Below are 16,476 nucleotides of genomic sequence, written 5' to 3' on the forward strand. Positions count from 1 at the left end.
ATCTTAACAATACACACACACACACACACACACATACACTTACTTTTCAAGCATTTCTCTTATAAAAACAAATGGGCAATAAAACACACAACACCGTATAAAACTGTAAAGGGAGATATATTGTAACTTACAGATGTAAAATAGGTCTCCTAGTTGTTGTTGTTACTCCGAACCCAAAATACCCATTGCTGCTTTGTTCAAATCTCCCATGAAACAACTTATTTGACTGTTAATCTTTTTTTTTGTTTTCTTTTTTTCATTCCAGTTAGCACAAGCTGAAAACAGCTGTTTGTGCAGAACCGAGCGCTGTATCCACTTCCTGGTGCGTCACTATGCATGTGCTGCACACTTTGACCACTAGGTAATAAAACTAAGAACTCACCCACATGGGGACTACAATCCTCCCATATATCGTTAGAATCCTGCACTCATTGGCTACATTTTCCATCAATCATTTTGTTTCCATAATGCTACTGGCTGGAAATAAAAGGTTTGAAATGATAGGTGGTGCGAAAGTTATTCCGAAACATATAAAAACAATGGGTGAAGCGTATCGCATCTGTAGCTACGTCATATGTATCCTATCATTGGCTATGCATCGAGATGCGAATCGCATAAGCCTCAGTTATGAAGATGCGCATCTATAAACACTAGATTTAAGGCACTGGAACATGAATATAGAGTCCTAAGTAAAAAAAGAACTGTTTCTCTGTAAATAGTCATTTCGAGACCAGGTTGCACAGGGTTTGTTGAGCGAGTAGCTGACTCACAACTGGGTAACCCTTGGCAAGCAGTTAAATGCAAGTTCTTCACAGCTTTGTAAGAGCTTGTAACCATAGTGGCAGGACCTTTGCCCTTGCTCTACACTCATCCTGTCTTAGCTCAAGCCCATAGCTTTCCTACGTCTTGAGCAGATGTGCAATGATACTTTAAAAAATGCTGTCAATTAGGTTTTTGTGACTTGATGAAGAGATATAAAGGGATATCCTATTTACATTGATTGCATCTAGCAAACACCCTCATTCATCTCAATCACACAACAGTGCAGCTATGGGGTTAGGGGCCTTGCTCAGGGGCCCATAAGTGGCAGCTAGGTGTGGCTTCGATTTCAAAATCCAATGCCTTATCCACTAAGCCCCCCACCTCCCTTATGCTGGATATCCCTACAATACACGCATCAGTGTACCTGCGGCCGCGGATGTCCCTTAACCAGGCACTGGAGCACGAGCGTGTCACCTTCGCGAATGGTGTAGATCCTCTCGCTGATGTTATCCTCCTTCACCACACACGCCTGGCCAGAGTGAACAATCTGGGCGTTCGCAGGAGCTGAAAAAGACAGAGATCTCAAGATTAGAGAGACTTTTAGCACAAAACCACACCAGCTTAAACTACAAGTGGTTCAAAGTGGTCTGTTAAAACTGTTACCAGAAGTAAAGCAAATACTGATAACGCCATCCAATGCGAAGATTTATGTCTATGGTTCCTGCTTTCCACATGCACAGATAACTGGTTGATGGTTTTATACATTTCAAGGACTCATAAGGACTATATTTGGAAAATGACACACGGTAATTCAATTTGAATTCAATTCCTTTTTATTTGGAGAACACAGATAAAGCGGTAATAAAGAATGTATACGCTTGATCCTTAGAATTGTAACCTTAATCATATTATCATAATATTTAATCATATTTTGCGACCAAAAATATCCCCAATAAAGGTAGACCCTGAGTTACGATGGAAATCTTTTCCAATGACCAAATCGTAACCTGAAAATATCATAAGTCTTAAAAAACGGTGATAGTATGGGGTACTATACAGTAATATTGTTAATAATAAAAAAAATTACAGCACATAATTTAGCCAAACAGCAATTTACACTATTGTAATGTACAAACTTTACAGTATATATACACAGTATATGTACAGTATATATATTTACAGTATATACGGCAAAAACAGAAAAAATACAACCGCTAGCTAAAGAAAAGCATCTCACAAGGCATGAGATAAGTACATCCTGGCAGCATCCCAACATATCCTATGAAATATAAAATGCTGCACAAAAATATTTTTACAATTATTTTGTATCGCTATTGTCGTTGAAAAATCGTAAGTCCAAGTATTGCTGGGACTACGTTTCATCGAAAAGCACATTGGCTATATGTATATGTATAGATCCCATTTAGTGTCTGGGGGAAAAACCCTCAACCATGGCTTCATATTATCCTGTCCTACTTAATAAAAGACTGTAACATGTAAATTCAGCAACTGATTTCCACCCTAATTTAGTAGGTTACATCAAGTTTTGAATACTACTGCACAAGCGACGTGGAAGCTAGAGCTACACACACAGGGTCCTACAGGTTTTACAAAGTTGAATTTAGGACTTTTAAGAATGAAATATTAGACCTGTTTTACAACATTCAAAACACACACACAAACACGTTGTTAGCAACTGGCCTTAACCCTAGACCTAAATAAAATTTTCTTTAAGCCAAAAATCGTTAAACTTGCACTTTCCCATAGCTGAAAAATAAAATCCGTTTTACATCTGTGGTACAGTCCAAGAGAAATTCGCACCAATAACAGAAAGCTGATTGGATGTTGCATGTTGATCTCATTTGTTGCAATAAAGGGAATTAAATTTGGATTAACGAAAGAAAACTGCAACACCATGGAAACAAACAAGCAAAAACGTTTTAAAGTGCTGCGGGAGCATTTTAATGAGCGTTAGATGTAGCGTTACATGGTCATTGGAAAATTAAAACCTGTTCGAAATTATTCAAGTCAAGACCTAGAACAGCCAATTTTAAGACCCCACAGAAACCCTGAACACAGAGCTGGACAGGAAGTCTAATATTTAAATGGAGACCTACAGTAATTCAACTTCAAATCTCCAAAAGCCGGTGTTATTTTTCTTTTAATTCTCGACAGTAAATCAGAGGGTGGGCCGATTACGTGGCACAAATTAATTACCACCATTACCAGCAAAATGAGGCCTGCGTTACCTCGAACGCTTTATTGATGACTGGCAGAGAACAATGGATTTTTCTCACTTAGTCAAAAATCCTCAACTCAGCAGTTTTAAGGGAATTCCATCAGCTTTTTTCGACCTGCGGGTTTTGCTCGAATATGGAAATTATGCTTCTGTATAATGTTTTAATTACACCACAATTTCACCTCGATATTTTACTACTACTACCTCATGTTACAAACAAAAGAAATATATTGGGTTATTATATTTCTCTGCAAAGGTATATTTCAAAACCCCAAACAACCCACCCCACACCAAATGTCTCCGCCCTCCCACCACAGTGCTCCACCCCCACACCATAAAACGCATTCGCAACCGTCCATAAAAAGGTTAAAGCCATGTATTAATCACTGCCTGCATTCAAGTACAGAAACATATACTGTACATTAAACTTCAGCAGAAAAATGGGGAATGCTCGCTGGTGCCCCCTAGGCGACTGCGAAGTTTGCCTAGAAACGGTGCTGTATTTCGGTATGCGTGCTTTTGCATACCCTTGGACACGAGTGATATTGAAATGACCAGTACATTTAATATTAAATAAATAAAGGATGCTAATCAGTAGTAATAGTGTTGATCCTGAGCTTCTCTTTCAGTTCATGTTTTTCTCTGTAAATTCCCACATTCCTCATAGTGGTTAAAAAGTGAATATTTAGAAACTTTACCAACAGATTTGCAAGCTCTCAGTGGTCAAATAAGATTTTCTCTGTGAATACAGTGTGCAGAAGTGATGAGAATTCTTGGCTTTATGTGTGTGAGAGTGTGTGTGTGTGTGTGTGTGTGTGTGTGTGTGTGTGTGTGTGTGTGTGTGTGTGTGTGTGTGTGTGTGTGTGTGTGTCTCAAGGGCAAGGCCTATTATAGCCTGGCAGTAGCAGTATGCACTGTTATAGGTCAGACACTTCAAGTGTGTTTGAGGTGTGAATCCACTGCATGATATGAGTTAAAACTCTCTCTCTCTCTCTCTCTCTCTCTCTCTCTCTCTCTCTAAATATATATATATATATATATAGGCAAAAGCTTGTGGATGCATGACCATAAGATTGCTGGGTTTTCTTTAACATTTTATTTCACAATTAGTCCCTGTCTTCTGTTAGAATAACCTCTACTCTTCAGGGAAGATGTTCCACTAGATGTTGGAGTGTGCTTAAGGAGATTTGTGATCACTCAGCTAGTTAGTAAAGTCAAGTAATGATGTAGGTGAGGTGTTTAAAAGGGTTTGAGCTCTATAGCAGGAGATCTTTCACACACGTGCTGTTAACAGCAGCTACGCTAATTCCTCTCCACTGTTTCTCTTTCTCTCACCATCCCGAGGCATCCTGAGGTTGGCCAGCTCCAGTCACGTCCCACCTCATGAAGATTATGGACCTTTGAAGAAGTAGATGTCGAATCTAGAGACGTACCAGTGCCAATTGGATCCTGCTACATGTGTGGTTTTGACATTGGACCTCCTGGAGTGTTTAAAGGCTCTGGCATGGAGAAGTTGATGCTGGATCTGTGATGATCACAAATGTTGAGCTCATAAAACTAGGAGCTACTAACCATAAAGACTGTATAAGACTGTAGAAAGAACATCACTTATAATCTTATACTCCAGTGCTCATGTTAGTTCTCACTCTCCAGTGTTCTGTATTGTTGAAAGATTTATGATCACACTCTTGATGTCACCTAAATGAGGATGGGTTTCCCTTTTGAGTCTGGTTCCTCTCAAGGTTTCTTCCTCATTACATCTAAGGGAGTTTTTCCTTGGCACAGTCGCTACGGCTGCTCATCAGGGATAAATACACATCGTTCACCTTGACTGTTAATTTCTGTAAAGCTGCTTTGAGACAATGTCTGTTGTGATAAGCGCAATAGAACTAAACTTGACTTGACTTGACTTGACTTCCAACCCATGTAAAGCTAGATGTAGAGCTGGTTTTGTGCACAGGTGTCTGCACTGTCATGCTGGAACTGGTTTGGGTCTCCTGGTTTTTGGGTTCAAGTTTACTTCCAATATTGTGGTAAAAGTTTGGAGAATAACCACATACGGCTAGAAAATGTAATATTAGAAGATGGTCTCACATCATTTAAGTTTTTTCAACATGCAAAATGTAAATAGGTTTAGATTACAGCGATGAACCAGTTCTGCCTATTTATCAAGACTGACAATAATTACTGACGCTGTGTTTTTAATTACCGGTTGCATCTGCATGGGCCATTGAACGCAAATGATACCGAGACTGCAACAAAAAAAAAAAGAACAGATGAGATGAAGTTTATGCAAATGCAAACTGAAGCTATGTGGCTGTTACTAATTGGAGAGACCCAATATGAAACCGGAGAGTAATTATTCACCTAACAGCACTCAAATTGCTCTGGGCCAAGTTTCTAATCAAGGTTCCTATCGCATCGACATATCGAACCACGTCTTTCAGAACAAATCGGATTCCTTCCCCAGTTGAAAGTAAGCAACCTGAAAAGAAACACGTTGCATGAGCTTGAACCCTGCAGGTCATCACTGGCTATTGTAAGAATAAAGTGAAAACCTTTGTTTTGTGTGCCTACATATAAAAGCAGTCTCAATTTGAGTGCATTAATTTTTAATTTTGGGCAGGTAAAGTAAATGTCACCTTGAAAAAACTAAAACTAGGTTTTAACACAAGGGGGTCAAACTCCGTCAAGACTGCTCCGTCAAACTGCTTGACAAACTCGAGCTAAGAATCGCGTGGGATTTTTGTGAACAAACAAACAAGACATTTCGCATGCTGACCAATTTTTTTCCAGACAGCTCAGTCTTCAGGACACAGAGAGAAACCCAGGAGAGCTTGGATATGGATGGAAAAACAAAAAGGTGACAGTTTGCTCTGCCTCACTTGCCTCGTAAAGACAAACAGACGTCATGCTTTAGCGCTCACGTGTGGTGGAGTCGCAGAGTATCTCATCTATTCACTCAAATCGCTCCATTACCAAAAGCACAGGATTTAGCAAACTGAAGCTAGTCTGGAACAACTCTCGCTTTCCTAAAAAAAAGTTCACAAACCTAAAAAGTGCAAAAAGAAACAAACGATTGCTTCTAATAATGAATTTGAGATAAAGTCATTTGGCCTGAATGTGATTTTATAAGCCTAAAATGTCATTTGGTTTCTGGTTGCAACGAATTCATACAACCTACAAGATGGTTAAAAAACATTCGAGTCTAGTTTTGTACCATGATGGCAGCACAAGGCTGCACGCACAGTCACAGGAAGCACCGACCTTTATAAGTCAGTGTCCTGAAAGATGTCATCCTGTGTACATCGGGAGCTGTGCACCTGGTGCTTTTCTGACCACCAAGCTCTCCTCACACGTGTCTCGCCAGAAACAACACGATCTAACGGCGTCTGCGATTTCATAGTGGACAGCACTTTAGAACAAAGAGCAAACGTGAAATTCTTCGTGAAACTGGGCAAATCTTCCACAGAGACGTTTGACATGACATACGTTTTGTCATACGGCTTTGCTGCAACGAGTCGTTCCGAGGTGTATTGAGCTGAACAAGAGCGGAACAACATCACTGGAACTCGACAAGAAATCAGGAAGACCTTCAACGAGCTCAACCCCTGAAAACGTTTCCCTTGCCGTCGCCCTTATTAACACGATACGTGCTCTCGTGTTCACGCATTCGTTCCCTTCTTATCCGTTCATGCGTTCCGAACTGTTTTTCCTCATCACTCGTCACCATACTCCTTTGGGAGATCTCGCTGCGGCTTTCGAGAGCAAACGTCATTTTTGAGTGCATTTAAATATATTTGACTTCATAAAATCCCCCACAATGCACCCAATTGCTAGGCATGGAATTTGATCTCACACAAATCAGTAGACATTGGTATTTTTTAGCAAATCAGAAGTTCAAATAGATCCAAATTGTTTCACACACACATTTCCCATTCGCGCTGAATATAAATATGAACTTCCATTTCCTGAAAGTGGAAAAACATAACCAACTATTATTATTATAGCGAAAATCTCAGAATTATTTCATTTCCATAATACGTCATTTGAATTCATTCGAATAGCCTTAATCTCATATCTACAGCTGAGCAGAGAACGGAAAGGGAATGCAAAGTTTGAATGAAAACATTTCTAATGAGATTCCGACATAATACAGATATTTGATAGCAAAATGGTTTTCATAAAGTTATTCATAAAAATGAATATGTACCTTAATAATACCATAATAAAAAATCCTTAGCTTTCAAAAACTGATTTTAGACTCACAGCTCAATGATTCTTTTAGTTATTATGGTTAGAGTGTGAATGAGTTATGTACTGTAGACTGTGTGTGTGTGTGTGTGTGTGTGTGTGTGTGTGTGTGTGTGAGTGTGTGAGTGTGTGTGTCCTTAGGGCTGCTTCTCTCTCATTTGCATGATGAATAATGACCATTTCCCAGTATGTTACAACTCCAGCCAGCAGTGAACACTCCATATCTCTCTCTCTCTCTCTCTCCCTCTCTCTCTCTCTCTCTCTATGTCTGTGTGTTCATCCAGCCATCTATCTAAGTCTGAAAATAAACACAGCCAGCACGCTCCCACTTTGCAGGTTATCACAGCCAGTCCAGTCACAGATCAGCAGAGTGAAACAGGGACGTCAGGGAGGAGTGAAAGAAGAGAAACAAAATGGACAACAAAGCAGAAAGACAGACTATAAACTGAAATTGATGTCGTGCACTCTAAAACTCTAGAGAACGTGAAATCCACCAGACCGACTTTGACTTGCGTTTCTAATCTGATAAAAACAAGTGAGCGCAACTGACATAAAAGTGCCATTTTTTTTTTTTTACTTTCTTCTCAACCCGTTACACGTCATTGATTTCTCACAAAACTAGCAAAAAAAGGATGAAATATTTAGATGCAAGCATGGGCGGATCTAGCGGGGTGACACGTACTGTAGATTCTTGAAAACGTTGTCTGAAGTGGATAAATTTAATAACGCAGTACTCGGGACTGTAAAAACGAAGGCTTTCGAAAAATATTGTCGCGTTTTTAGTGAATGCCGTGAAAGTAAACGTTTTACGATTTGCGCAGTACAGTACAAAGACGTACGTGTTTTTAGCGTTTTCGTTGTGGATGAGCAACTTTTTGGAAACGTCTGAAAACATAAGTGTGTCGTTTTCAGATCCGGATTAGTGAAAAAGTAGAAGTTAGAAGTAGCCTCTATCTGGCTCTTTCAATGAATCAAAGCATTTGTATAAATTTATATATAAGTATATTATGAATAATGTAAATGTAAACTATTTTCAAAAGTATGTAGTTCAGTAGTTTGCGTCTTCAGGATTGTCCAACCGTTTTGACAAGTGACGTCACGTGACATCGACGCATTTCAATAAGTTGAGGATCAACAAATCCAGCTACTGAATTACTGTCATAAAAATGCACAATTTCATATGCATGTATGGACTATATTGATATAAAAAAATGATGCATAAATCTCAGGTCACCGCCTAATAGAAAATCAAACATATACTACATGGAAACAACATGAACATATTTCGATTAGCTGCTTTACGCAAAAAAAAAATCATGCTAGCTAGACAAGAATGCATTGTTTAAAAATTGTCTATAAATAAAACCCGTGGAAGATTTATCATCTTATGTTTTATTTATAGCACATTTATGGATGACCTACACTCCAATATCCACCAGAATGCTCAACAGGAAAGAGCTCCACCTGCACCTGGCTTCTCTGGGGGAATCACAGCACTCTGGGTCGTAGCTTTTTCACCATGGTTTCTGGAGCATTCCGCCGTCTACCTTTCCTCGCTTTATCTCCCTCTCCTCTATCTGTCTCCAATTTCCCTGACCTCCTTGGTGCCTTGGCATAAATCATGAAGTAAACCAGTGAGGAGCCAAATGACTGTTTTACTTCAGAAGATAAACTTAGCCTGTGACTAAGCAATAGAACGAGACAAAGACAAGAGATTGATTTCTGTGAGAATCTGGATGACCATGAAATTTGAGTTGGGACACAGCGATAGGGTTCGACAAGCTGCTTTTCGGACCAAGTGTTGCCGAGTTTAAGGGTTTAATCAAATGTTCAAGCCACTAGAAGTGTCAAATTCAGGCAGGAGGTATGTACAGGAACAAAAATACTGCCAAAAAAGGGTGGAATTGGTGAAACATTTTAGGCAAGATTAGTCAAAAGTCCTTCAGGCCTTCAGGAGAAAGTGGTCCGAATGTATGCAAGACTGGGCAGGATTGGTCAGGGTGCCCCAAAGAAAAGTCCAAGACATGATACTTTCTGCATGGTAGAGGTGGAATATACTCTTCCTGTTGATGAATGTGACCAGACAATGATGGGCTTCTGAGAGCTTGTTCCAGCTTGCTAGAAAGTTTGGTAATGCTGAAACCCCATCCTGATGATGAGTAACCTACAGCCTTAACTACTGAGCTACCAGTGGGCCATAAGGTGGGTGAGCCTTTTCTTCTAAATGGCACAATATGAACCAGCTTGAGCAGTTAAAAAATATGCAATTGCCAGCCTTTACCCTCTCTAGCTGGTAGTAATTTTGGAAAATTCTAGGAATTTAACAGGAAAATGTGGGAATTAACGGAAATTATCAAGAATAAACTGTGAATTTACAAAATTGCAGGTGAGCCTCTATCAGGGAACTTAAATGTAGTATAAAAGAACAACATTATACTAAAAATGTAATCAAAGTCAAAAATTTTTTAAACTCAGCATTAGATTGCACACGTGTCAGCTTATGACCAAACACAATTTTTATAGTTGTGTTTGGATATGATACAGTTTCCCTGAAAATCAAATTAATTTGCATAAATTCCCAAATTCTTGACATATTGCAATATTTGGAGTATTTCCAAAATTTCCCAGATGAAGTTCCCATAGAAAGCTTCAGGAAATTTTCCAGCCCTGGTCGATAGCAGCTGAATGCTAGGTGAGCTAAAGTAGGAAGAAAATCAGCCTGCACTAAAAAAAAGTTAAGGGGTGGGATCGGTCGAGATTTCTACAGCAGAGGGAAAGAATGCTCCGAATTCCTCTGAGAGAGAGTTGGACTTGTCAAATGTTTCACATGAGGATGCAGATGTTCAACCTTGAGCACCACAATGACCGTAAACAGGAACAGATTAAATTTTAACTAACACGCTATCTCACTTAGATGCATGTCCACCACATCGTGTTCAAATAACACACTTCCACTGTCTATAAACTGTCATGAAAATGCTCATTAACAATGATTATGCGGCCTGGAGCAAAATAATGGCAATGATATGCATACAGTATGCTGTTTATTCACCGCCTCAGTCTTTGTTGTTCTGTAATTAGAGCCTGTCCAACTGTTTCCGACACCTTCATGCTTATGTAACACTAGCGTACATATTAATATAAAAAAATAATAATAATTATTAAAATAATACTACATATTAATTATTATTAGTATTATAACACATCGATGTACACTAAATTAACAAATGTATTGCGACACCTGATTTTTCCAGCCCCATGTGGTTGTACGCCAAAATGTTAGCATGAAGTTTCCCCCTCACTTGAACTAGAAGACCCAAACCTGTGCACAAAGCCACCTCCATGAAGATGTGCTTTACACGGGTTGGACTGGAAGATCTAGAATAGACATTAGAACCTGGCTTTACTAACTGGCTGAATGAGCACAAATCTCCAAATCACCCTCCAATATTTGGTGAAACATCTTCCCAGAAGAGTAGAGGTTAAAAAAGCTCATACAAATGGTCAGATGCCGACAAACTATTTGGATTGAACAGTTACGCTGGCTATAATGTTATTCATTATAAAACACCTTACAGTGGTTAGAACACAGTGCGGGGGAAAAAAAAAAAATTGCCCACAGTACCGCGTTTGGGGCTGCTGAAGATGCTGGAGGACTGAAGGCAGTTTTGCTGAGTCGATACCTTTCACTATGACTCAATACAGATCGGCTGTCAGATGAACACCGCTATTGGCATTAAACAGCCGAGTCAGTGACAGCCATCAGCTCCACTTAGGGAAGCTCCCTCTGACAGCTTGAGCCGCTGCTGGCTATACCGGCAGACAACTTCAAACACGTGTGTGTGTGTGTGTGTGTGTGTGTGTGTGAGAGAGTGTGTGCTTGGGGGGATTAAGGACAAAATAGTCTGCTTTCAACTACTAATGCTCTCCAGCATCCATCAGTTATGCTTATTTATTGGAAGCCCGATAAGAGGACTCGCAGAGGACTTAACTAATTGAGTCGACCGCAGGCATTAGTCATTACGACGTGTCGACAATTAACACTGGGTGCTGAAGCGTACACATGGCTCAATCTGGAGAGCGAGGCAAAGCGAGAACACCCATCAACAATGTCTACAAGTGCTCATCTCAAGGACCAATTAGATCATGGATCATAGTTTAAGGGCAAATGCTTGCTTTAACAAAGAGTATTTTTTTATAGATGGTCTTGAAATTCAAGAAATACCAAGAGTCTATGGACGCTGTAATTTCAGGTCGAGCGGTTTTGTTATTTTAACCGTATAGCACTGGTACGGTACACCATGAAGCGATACGGAGTTCCTCCAAGAACAACGGTGCTCTATAAATCAACTGGAGACAATGCCAAACTAGCAAACAGAAAGTATAATAGCAATAAAAAGCTATGAAAATCTAAAACTACTGGTGTTATTTTGACCACGTGCGTTACCGCGTCTGCGATTTCATCATGGACAGCAAATTGGAACAAAGAGCAAACAAGAAATTCTGCATGCACCTGGCCAAATCTGCCACAGAGACGTTTGGCACGACGTGCGTTTGACGTATGGTGATGATGCAATGAGTCGTTCGAGGTGTATCGAGCGGCATGCGCGCTTCAAGAGCAGAAGACGACAAGAGACCAGGAAGACCTTCGACGAGCTCAACCTCTGAAAATGTCGAAATCGTCTGGCAACTTGTGCATGATGATCGTCGGAGAACATCTCACTTCCGCACCCACCCTACTTAGAATCTTCCCAAAGATGAAGATCCAGCTCAAAGGTCGCCGTTTTTCATACTAATGATATAAAAGTGACACACATGCTTTGTGAATGAATTTCATGCTCAGGGGATCAACAACTTTAATCTGAGTTTAACCAGACAGAAAACACAAATGAACTTTACACCCCCCTACACACACACACACACACACACACACACACACACACACACACAAATAAAATAAATAAATAAATAAAACCCACAACTCATGCACACATTCAGGAGCGTGCACACACACACACACACACTCACACACACACTCACACACACACTCACACACACTCACACACACACACTCACACACACACACACACTCACACACACACACACGTACACACACTCGCACATGCACACACAACAATGCAGTCTGGTGGCCAAGTCTCAAACAGGCTGTGAGTAGACAGGATGAGGGTGAGTGGATCAGGACAAGTCTGTCCAAACACCACAGAGAGTACAGCCAAATTGGCCCCAAGGACAGAACGTGTGTGCGTGTGTGTGAATGATAAAGAAAGAGTGTGAGAGAAAGACACAGATATAGAGAGACGACGAAGCTCTCTCCTACTCTATCTTGAGAGAGAGAGAGAGAGAGAGAGAGAGAGAGAGAGAAATAATGATACAAAGGTAGAAAAACAGACAGGGAAAGAGTAAGAAAGAGTCACAGAGAAATGGATAGTAGGGAACTGCGACAGACTGACGGTTAATGGGAAAGAGAAAGAGAGTAACACACGCCAACACACACACACACACACACACAAACACACACACGTGCACACACACACACACACGTGCACACGGAGAGTAAGTGAGGGAGAGACATATGGTGTAAGATACAATAAAAGTGAGAGCAGTAAAGAGACATATCGAAAGAGAGATTTTTTTAAAAAGTGTGTGAGTTATAGATTGAGAGAAAGAGAGATAGAAGGAGATATATAGAGAGAAAGAAAGCGAGTCAGGTGTCATGTGGTATCGAAGATCCGCTTGACTTCAATATAGACTCCCCAGTACACCGTCTGTATGTAAGCAATATTTGTACTTTTTCTGTCAGCTCGATATAACATGATTTTGATATCTTCCATCGTCTCAAATGCAGCAGCTCAAATGTTGGCAGAACATCAACTACTAAAGAGGGAAAAAAAAGGCATCTACGTAATGAGGTACAAACAACTTGATGGCGAACATGCTGACATTTATTACCATAACTCTCCAAATTACCGCTCAGTTCCCATTAATAAGTCATTCTACCCATTCTCCGTCCTTCTCCATCATTCTCATTCACTCTCAGGATGTTGCCTCAATCAGCTAAAGCCTCTTTATGGCATTAAACACGTTTTGAAACGTGCCGCGCCCGAGGAGCTGCAAATTGGGCAGCCGAAGGCGATTTAGGAGCCGAGGGCAAATTAGTATGAAAGCAGCAACTACGCCGATACAGTGCCGAGGGAGAAATCCCTTACTTCTTCTCCACTGTTTGTTACATCGCTCTCTTTTTTAACTAGCACACTTGAGACAAAAAAGCATATTAGCTACCAAACTTTTATACAAACCATTTAGCTAGCAATCTTAGAAATACATAAAAAGAGGAATATAGAAAGCTAAAGGAAAACTCTTCAACAAGAAACAATGAACTAGCAAGCTTTCAGACAATTAGCAATCATTTTATCAAAACATTTAGCGAGCAAATGTTCAGACAAAACAATGAACTAGCAAGCTTTCAGACAACTAGCAATCATTTTATCAAAACATTTAGCAAGCTAATGTTCAGACAAAACAATTAGCTAGCAAGATTGAAAAAAAAAAAAAGAAAGCAAGATTTAGATAGAAAATAGCTGGGGTTCAGAAGGCTAGCAAGATTTTGAAAATAAACAGTTAGCAAGCTTTTTACACAAAATATTTAACTAGCAGAACTTTAATCTCTCTATTGGGGGAAAATCAGAGGAAAATTGCACATTGAGGGTTTGGGAGCCGAGGGCAAATTTGAATGAAAGCAGCAATGACACTCTTATAGCGCTAAGGGCAAAAATCCCTCGCTTCTTCTCCTACATTTATTACTTCTATCCCTCTCCCTTTCTTTCTTTTTTCCCCGGTGGTCCAACTTAAAGCAGCAAGACCTCCTAAAGGGCCAAAACACTTCCCTTTAAAAACTTTGATCCACAGCACTTGTGACGATTATTTATTTAATTATTTTTACAGACTCAGCAGTTTTTTTAGACAGGGTATATATCCTTACTAACGAAGACGAGTGAAAGCTAACAGCTTCTTCCTCTGAGATATGTGAAGCCGGACACGATTTCAAACCGCCGTTCTTGCTGCATCACTTGGCCGTGAAACACACTCTAAGGAAAGCTTGCTGCGATTGACAGGGGAGAGAAAGCATGTTGTTATCCCTCTCACCCTAAAAGCAGAGGAGTGTTGCTACCTTTCCATCTTTAAAAAAAAAACGGGTGAAAAGATAAACGCTTCGGATAACTAACGCTTTTCCCATTTTGAACCCTTTAGACATTTTACATGACGTTTTAGATCCGGTTTTTAACATCGTGTTCAAAAAATGGTTAGACACGTGAAAAAAACACGAGGGAAAAAAATATGAGTCGCAAACATGGAATAGGGGAACGCAGTAAAGCAACAGACTAAATGAAAGCAGTTTAAAAAAAGAGGAAAATTAACATGTTGCCACAGAGGGAAATAGCAGGCCGGAGTATGTGGTTGGTCAAGATTTCTTTTTTTTTATTACATTTGAAGTTTACGATCAAAACTTTGGAAAAAATAAACAGCCATCAGCACAGAAGGAGACCTGCAGAAGTGCCAGCCAGAGCTCGAGGTCTTGAATGCAAACCAAGCCAAACACGTGAGAAAGAAAGAGAACACCACAGATCGAGCCACAGAGAGAGAAAAAGAGAAAGCAAAGGATATACAGAATATACATATATATATATATATATATTAGGGCTGTCAAAAGTAACGTGTTAATAATGCTTTAACGCAAATTCACTTTAACAGCACTAATTCTATTAACGTGCCATTAATGTCTGACTATTTTTATTTGAAATATAAATAAATAAATGTAATTAAAACCTTCAACGCAACACACATTTATTTACGACATCCTTTCTTTACTCAGATCTAAAAATAAAATCATTTATAATCACTAAACATTTGTTTTACTGTGAGTGAGTGAGTGAGTGAGTGAGTGAGTGAGTGAGTGAGTGAGTGAGTGAGTGAGTGAGAAGAGGTGCGAGAGAGAGCGAGAGAGAGAGAGAGAGAGAGAGAGAGAAAGTGATAGAGAGATGTATATGATAGAGTGACAGATGCTAGAGAGAGAAAAAAAATTATCACAACATTTGTTTTACTGATCTAGTCTCAAATCACGCAACAAAATCTATCTATCTATCTATCTATCTATCTATCTAGAAGGAGAGGAAGTGAGCGAGAGGAGTATAGAGAGAGAAAAAAGAGGATAGACAGAGAGATGTATATGATAGAGTGACAGATGATAGAGAGAGAGAGAGGGAGAGGGAGAGAGAGAGATAGAGATAGAGAGAAAGAAAAGAGGATAGATAGAAAGATGTATGATATAGAGTGACAGATGCTAGAGAGAGAGAGAGAGAGAGAGAGAGAGAGAGAGAGAGTGAGCCAGTAAAGTATAGAGAGGGAAAAAGAGAATAGACAGAGAGATGTATGATATGATAGAGTGACAGATGATAGAGAGAGAGAGAGAGAGAAAGAAAAGAGGATAGATAGAGAGAGAGATGTATGATATGATAGAGTGAAAGATGCTAGAGAGCGAGAGAGAGAGAGAGAGAGAGAGAGAGAGAGAGAGAGAGAGAGAGGAAGAGAGAGAGAGAGAGAGAGAGAGATAGAGAGCAAGGAAGAGAGAGAGAGAGAGAGAGAGAGAGAGAAAGCGAGTGCATAATAAATGGTCAAACACAGATAAAAACCCAGCCTTGGCTAAGATCTGGTTCTCAGATTGACAGGGCGAGACGGCAGGAATGCAAGAGCAAAGAAAAAAAAAAGAAAAGAAGAAGGGATTTGAGAAAAAGAAACAAAGAGCAAGCACCAGGCTATGACGAGGATTCTGTTTGTGTTCAGCGCTCTCAAAGAGCGTGCCACGAATCATATCAAGTCCTACCAAGCTGACGGCATTGCTATGGAAACCACAGTGTGTCGGACCATGTGTGTGAATGCATCCGGGTGTATGTGTGTGTGTGTGTGTGTGTGTGTGTGTGTGTGTGTTGTGTGTGTGGATGGACTAGAAGCAGTAAAAGAGGGTAAAATGCTGAGAGCTGCTATAACTTAAGTGATAAAGGGAACTTGGCTTCTTTAAGGGCATTCTATTGAAATAAAACATAACTATAAATGGATAAAAATAAAAATAAAAGAATTTCCATTCAGTAATTTGTAGTCACACCATACACACCACATACACCCTGTCATACTTTATCCTTTTTTAT

General features: G+C 39.8%; 1 protein-coding gene across 1 annotated transcript in view; it reads right to left on the reverse strand.

The window, feature by feature from the left end:
* LOC124377713 (MAM domain-containing glycosylphosphatidylinositol anchor protein 1) overlaps positions 1-16,476 on the reverse strand; it is a 178,750-nt gene that overhangs the window by 132,760 nt on the left and 29,514 nt on the right. Inside the window, exon 3 of the mRNA XM_046837012.1 lies at positions 1,187-1,326. Within this exon, the coding sequence (XP_046692968.1) occupies positions 1,187-1,326 (140 nt within the window). The remainder of the gene's footprint in view (positions 1-1,186; positions 1,327-16,476) is intronic.

Source organism: Silurus meridionalis, chromosome 2 (genome assembly GCF_014805685.1).
Source record: "Silurus meridionalis isolate SWU-2019-XX chromosome 2, ASM1480568v1, whole genome shotgun sequence".
Lineage (NCBI taxonomy): Eukaryota > Metazoa > Chordata > Actinopteri > Siluriformes > Siluridae > Silurus > Silurus meridionalis.